Source organism: Cibotium barometz, chromosome 14 (genome assembly GCF_041138505.1).
Source record: "Cibotium barometz isolate CiBa-2024 chromosome 14, ASM4113850v1, whole genome shotgun sequence".
Taxonomy (NCBI): domain Eukaryota; kingdom Viridiplantae; phylum Streptophyta; class Polypodiopsida; order Cyatheales; family Cibotiaceae; genus Cibotium; species Cibotium barometz.
This window is the reverse complement of record NC_141059.1, coordinates 3,845,001-3,851,226: the sequence shown is the minus strand read 5'-3', so window position 1 is coordinate 3,851,226 and position 6,226 is coordinate 3,845,001. Positions and strand designations below refer to the sequence as shown.

The following is a 6,226-nucleotide window of genomic DNA, read 5'->3' as shown; positions in this document are numbered from 1 at the left end:
GTTAGCGCGCTCGCACACACACTAAGTTGCAGCCACGTGGCCACATAAGTGTAAGTTCATTTGTCGACGCTCTGCCAACTTTCTCAGTCCAGGCTGACAAGACAACAAGCAAACGACAATACCGTTCATGCATGCGTGGTAGTCGCAAAGCTAAAGAGTAAATGGAAAACTTTTATCTAAAAATTGTCAAATTATTTATAGATGAAAATTTTGAAATCTCAAGGTTCTTGTTCTATAACTTCTAAAAATTTGGAGGCATTTGTGTCTTAAGTTTTAAATTCGAAAGTATTTTTTAAAATATGCAAATGCAAACTACACTAAACTCGAGTTTTTTTTCGAACACTGACACGGACTCGAGAGGGGTTTATCTTTTAAAAAAAAACAAGGGGGGTTTCAAAAAACATAGAATGAAATTTCACATCATTTATAGGGCCTTCGGACGCGTAGTCTAGCAGGTAGAACAATTGGGTCCTATTACTAGTTTGATGCCCATGAAGTAGTAGTTTGTGTGAGCCAATGAAATAATCCACAACACAAGATTTTATAAAGGTTTTGGTGTCATTAATGAAACCTTAGAAAAACACTCTTATTTTTAAAAATCTTACAAAATATATTAAATAAAAATAAAAAAACATTTTAGTGGTGCTAGTTGTTGATGTTCTACAAAGAAATGCAAGGATGCTATTTCTCAGTGAAATTTAGAACTCAAAGAATCGTACGGTGAAAGCGGTCAATTTAAGCCACGTGCTCCCCAATCGAGACTTTCCAACTTTCCCCTGACAACGGCTCCTTACGGCCCGCTGGTCGGAGAAGGGGTTAGAACATTTAGTGCCGGAATAGCAGCTGCCCCCGCGCCAGTGGCTTCAATGCACACCTAACCACAAAACTCGACCGCCTATCTGTCCTTGGAACCTGGAGGCAGCACTGCTTTCTGCTTTGATTGTGCCTCCGACCTCGCATCGCAGCTACACAACAGTGCAAGCGTCAACACGCTGCTTGATTCTTCTCCTTGTCGGTTCTCGTCCACCATGGCAGCTTTTCTCTCTGCTTGGCCTTGCCTAGGCATCGGCAGCTACAAGGTGCTCTCTCTCTCTCTCTTTCACTCACACACACACACACACACACACACACACACACACACACAGAGTGAGAGTAGAAGACAAGTTCTTAACTTCAGTTTTTTTAGAGCTGTTTGTGAGAAATGATTCAGGCGATTTCTTCTGCAGTACCTTCTCTACATCCCTGTAGTAGTGGCTGCTTGGGCTTGCCAGGAGTTGTCCATCGCCCACAACTTCTATTTCCACATCTTGGCAATCACTGCTGCTCGCAGCGCTATTTACCAGTTCTGGCAATTCTACTCGCGGTTTCTACCCTTGGTAGCAGGCGTTCAGATTCGACCCGATGGTCTCAGCTATACACAAGTTGATCGAGAATGGCACTGGTTTGAACTCTAGCATTTCCTCTTTCTTTTGTGTGTATATCAAAAGCCCGAGATGTTTTAGTTAAAATTTGACAAGCCAGCTCTTTTATGCCAGCGACAATCACTATCTCCTCCAAGCATTGCTGCTGTTCGCAGCGCACTCATGGCTAGGGTTCTTCCAGCATTTGCCTCTGTGGAGCAGTGGTGGCCTGCTCATCACAGTGCTTCTTCACATGGGGCCTGCAGAGTGGCTCTACTACTGGATTCATAGGGCCTTCCATTCCAAGTATCTCTTTGAGAACTATCATAAGCTACACCATGCGTCTGTCACCCCGGAGCCCTCCACAGGTGTGCGCGCTTGAGAGAGAGAGAGAGAGACAGAGAGAGAGAGAGTATTTTTTTTAATTGTTTCTCTGTGACATGTTATGAATGCCTATCTTAGAAAATGGTGGTGTTGGTGCAGCGGGATCAAGCACATTCTTGGAGCAGTTGGTGCTGGCTATGGTGATGGCAGTGCCCATCTTGGGTGGCAGTCTGCTAGGAGGCGGATCAGTCGTCACCCTGTATGCGTACGTGTTGGTATTCGAGTGTTTGCGGGCTTTTGGGCACTGTAATGTGGAAGTAGTACCCCAATGCGCTTTCCGCAATTTCCCTCTTCTCAGATATCTCCTGTACACGCCATCGTGGGTGTCTCTCTCTCTCTCTCTCACACACACACACCCACACACACACACACACACACACACACACACACAACTCGCTCTCTCTTTCTCGCTCCCACGCGCTCTCTCTTTAGTCTCTCGCCCCCGCGCACCTCGTGAGTGCAATTAGCATGCTTTGCGGAGCAGCTAAATCAAATTAGCAAGATTCTTAGCGGCGCAACCAAATTAGCAAGAGTCAAGCAAGCCTTCTACCTAACGGATTTGTTGGGGTTGTGAAGGTACCACACGCTGCATCACGAGCATGGCGATTCCAACTTCTGCTTGTTCATGCCCTTGTATGATTATCTAGGGCGGACGGTGAATTCTAAGACACGGGAGTTTCACGCGCAGATCCGCCAAGGTGTGCGCCATAACAGTCAAATTTTAGGGGTTGTTGCTTTCATATTTGTCAGTGGGTGGATGCTAATGTGAGCAGCTCTGGTATGCAGACCGTTTCCAGAAGCGCGTTCCCGACTACGTGTTTCTGCTGCATGCAGTGGATGTCATGTCGTGCTTGCACGTGCACTTTGTCTTCCGTGCGTTTGCGTCACGTGGTTACAGGGCAAACATCTTCCTCCTCCCTGCCTGGCCTGTTGTGGTTCCGATAGCGCTGGCCATGTGGATTTGGGGCAATGTCTTCACGGGCTGGAATTACTACTTGGGTGACCGTTTCCATCAAATATGGCTCATCCCCCGTTTTGGATTCATGGTAAAATTCGTCCCACCTTTCCCATGCTCTCTCATTTTACCTCATCCATGCATGTATGCATGCATGCATGATCTGCTTACACACACTTTGACCACCTTTACCCCCTTTCCCCCAGTACTTCTTGCCCTTCACTCACCGCAACATCAACAATCTCATCGAGAAAGCTATTCTGGAGGCTGATAGGATTGGCGTCAAGGTCCTCAGCCTAGCAGCTCTAAACAAGGTGCATTTCGATTTCTCCACATCTTGATGTTATTTCACGAGCTCTCTTAACCTTAATGTGTTAATATGCTGCTGACAGCCATGAAACCTTAGGCGCAAGCAATGTGGCTAATGATATGTTGACAGCTATGACACCTTAACAAACCCTCAACCAAAATGTGCTAATGAGCTTTTGACAGCTGTGAAACCTTAGCAAACCTTGAAATCCCCACAAACTCCTAACCGTAATGTGTTAATGAGCTCTTTATGACACCTTTGCTAACCCTCAACCCTAGCAAAAACCCTCAATTATAAAACTTGTAAAACCCTTAATCATAATCTTCTGAGCTTGTATTGACTGTTGTTGCTTAGAATGAAGCTCTCAATGGTGGAGGAAAGCTTTTCGTGGTGAAGCATCCAAATCTGAAGATCAGGGTGTGCCATGGGAATACCCTGACAGCAGCAGTGATCATTAAGGAGATTCCGGAGCACGTCACGGAGGTGTTCATGACAGGGGCAACCTCCAAGCTGGGAAGGGCCATAGCTTTGTACCTTTGCAAGAAAGGCGTGAGGGTGCTGGTAAGTACCCATGCAGCGAGTGTAGCAGTGATGTGTTGGAGAATTCCATTGGCCATCTATCTAATACCCATTGCCATGTCACTACTGCAGATGCTGACAACATCACGAAAGCGTTTTGAAGTGATTGCAGCTGAGGCTTCTCCTGAGGCACAAAAGAATCTTGTGCAAGTTACAAAGCATCAAGCGGGAAAGAACTGCAAGGTGGTAGACAGATACTTCTCCGTTTAGTTTAATCCAGTTGTTTTTACTAATGAGACATTAATTTAGATCATTATGTATAAAAAAATGGTGCATGCAGACGTGGATACTAGGAAAGTGGGTCAGCTATTCGCAGCAAATGCTGCCGCCTGCTGGAACCCACTTTCATCAGTTCGTGGTGCCACCGGTCATACCCTTCCGCAGAGACTGCACTTACGGCAAGCTTGCTGCCATGAGGCTGCCGGACCATGTAAGGGGTCTGGCGTGTTGCGAGGTAAACTGTTCACACAAAAGTCTTGATTTTTGTCATCTGTTCTACCCGTTTTTACCCATTTTCTTCATGCAATGCACTTAAAAAGTACAATAAAAAAAACACATATATATACCCCACCCCACCCCACCCCGTCATGGCAGATCTGGACCCTACAATCAGGTCACCATTTTGCAACAGAACTCAAATCTTCTTCACTTGCACCCCACCCCGCCACCCCACGTCATGGCAGATCTTGACCCTACAATCAGGTCACCATTTTGCAACAGAACTCAAATCTCCTGCACTTGCACGTCACCATATTCCCTTCCACCTGCTGATGTGTCACCCTCAAAAAGTTTGAGCTGCTCGACTCGTTTTTACCCATTTTCTTTTTATGAAGTTTTTCAAATGCACGTAAAAAGTACAATCAACACACACACACACACACACACACACACACACACACACACACACACACACATACACATACATAACATACATGCAATGTACATACACCCCACCCTGCCCATCATGGCAGATCTATCTGGACCCTACAATCAGGTCACCATTTTCCAACAGAACTCAAATCTCTTTCACCATATTCCCTTCCGCCTGCTGATGTGTCGCCTCAAAAAGTTTCAGCTGTCGCGATTTATTCCAAGCGCTGCTTGCTCATGCCCTCGTTGCACTGCTCAACTCATCATTCACTGTTGCTGCTAATGTGGGCTCTTCTGATTGGCTCCCCTAGACCATGACAGTCGGGTAAGGCTATTGGTAGGCCTTTCCTAGGGGAAGATGGGTCGATGACTCCCCATTTTCCTGTTGGGAAAGGCCTCCCGATGGCGTTTCCCTACTCCATCCCATCCCATCCACATTCACAACACGTGCATGTACGCTTCGATCCTATCTTGCACTTCACCAAAATAATGGTCCATTTCCTGTTGTTGCAGTACACCCTTGACAGAAACGTAGTGCATGCTTGCCACGCGGGCGGGGTTGTGCATGCCCTTGAAGGCTGGACGCACCATGAGGTGGGTGCCCTGGACGTGGACCGCATTGACACGGTTTGGACAGCGGCTCTCAAGCATGGCCTAACGCCTGTATGAACGTATACACAGCATAAACCAATTGATATCTGAAGAGAGGAAAGCGTTCCACATCACTCAATGCTAAGGTGTACATTTTTTCAAAACTCAAATGGGTCCTTATGTTTTGTAATGATAGGTTTAGTTAGCAACTTAGCAGCTTTCATTTCTTATGGTAATCTCTTTCTTTTAGTGTGTTAAGTGCTTACAGTGCTTGTGCTGCTATACGATCTATACAAGGACCTAATGAGACTACTAAAAATGTGTCACATGCTGGTCTGTGTCTTGATGCATTTTTTAAACAAATGCAGGTGAGTGGAACCTGTTCAAGTTGAAGTTCAGTTTCAAGTGTTTTATCCAAGTTAAACATATCATTGTGCTATACGATCTATACAAGGACCTAATGAGACTACTAAAAATGTGTCACATGCTGGTCTGTGTCTTGATGCATTTTTTAAACAAATGCAGGTGAGTGGAACCTGTTCAAGTTGAAGTTCAGTTTCAAGTGTTTTATCCAAGTTAAACATATCAATGATGTAACCTAAGTGGGATTGTTACAAGTAAAGATGTCAACCCAAGTTTTTTGTAACGATACAAAATTCCTCCCACTCTAATAATAATGACTTTTTTTTCTTGTCCGTACTATGCTCTTCACATGTTTCAAGTGTGAACCGTTTAATGTTTCAAGTGAACCGTTTTTAGATGTGAGCTTACATGCATACATGAAGTGCATGTCGTGTGCACTCATGTACGGACGTGTGCGCGTGAGAGAGGGGCATATCCAATGCACACCCATGTTGGTCTTATGGGCAGCCCCGATGGCTTGAGGGGTTCAATTTGTACATTTATTTGTGCCCATGGCCCCTTGAGAAGTACCTTTTATAAGCGACAAGTTTGTTTATAACCTTTTATATATGTAGAAAAACCCATTGTGTATATGCTGTTTGTGAAAGCACCTTTATCTAATACCAGATGTTTTTACATGTGTTACAAGTGTTGTTGTTGGCATGTTTAGCAGCACATGTCTGTTGCTTCTGCACTGCATACTCTCGTTTCTTGCATTTACATGAATTCCATCCA

General features: G+C 45.1%; 1 protein-coding gene across 6 annotated transcripts; it reads left to right on the top strand.

Moving 5' to 3' along the window:
* Positions 1-767: 767 nt before the first annotated feature.
* Positions 768-5,788, top strand: LOC147631571 (very-long-chain aldehyde decarbonylase GL1-1-like). 6 transcript variants are annotated; one of them, XR_015267314.1, is made up of 12 exons: positions 768-1,079; positions 1,227-1,441; positions 1,536-1,768; positions 1,884-2,103; positions 2,361-2,482; positions 2,571-2,830; positions 2,946-3,053; positions 3,404-3,610; positions 3,701-3,811; positions 3,909-4,082; positions 5,012-5,235; positions 5,615-5,788. XR_015267314.1 is itself a non-coding variant. In XM_086808083.1 (11 exons), the coding sequence occupies exons 1-11, from the start codon at positions 1,029-1,031 to the stop codon at positions 5,165-5,167; spliced, it is 1,857 nt and encodes a 618-aa protein (XP_086664209.1). In that variant the 5' UTR covers positions 768-1,028; the 3' UTR covers positions 5,168-5,336. The 6 variants fall into 6 exon arrangements, 1 of the variants encoding a protein (XP_086664209.1); XR_015267315.1 differs by lacking the exon at positions 5,615-5,788 and adding an exon at positions 5,458-5,595; XR_015267316.1 differs by lacking the exon at positions 5,615-5,788 and adding an exon at positions 5,349-5,516.
* Positions 5,789-6,226: the final 438 nt, after the last annotated feature.

Coding starts and splice junctions, on each gene's coding strand:
- LOC147631571 (XM_086808083.1), top strand. CDS start 1,029: ATGGCAGCTTTTCTCTCTGCTTGGCCTTGCCTAGGCATCGGCAGCTAC. Junction 2,483..2,570: donor TCACGCGCAGATCCGCCAAG/GTGTGCGCCATA, acceptor TCTGGTATGCAG/ACCGTTTCCAGAAGCGCGTT. Junction 4,083..5,011: donor GGGGTCTGGCGTGTTGCGAG/GTAAACTGTTCA, acceptor CTGTTGTTGCAG/TACACCCTTGACAGAAACGT.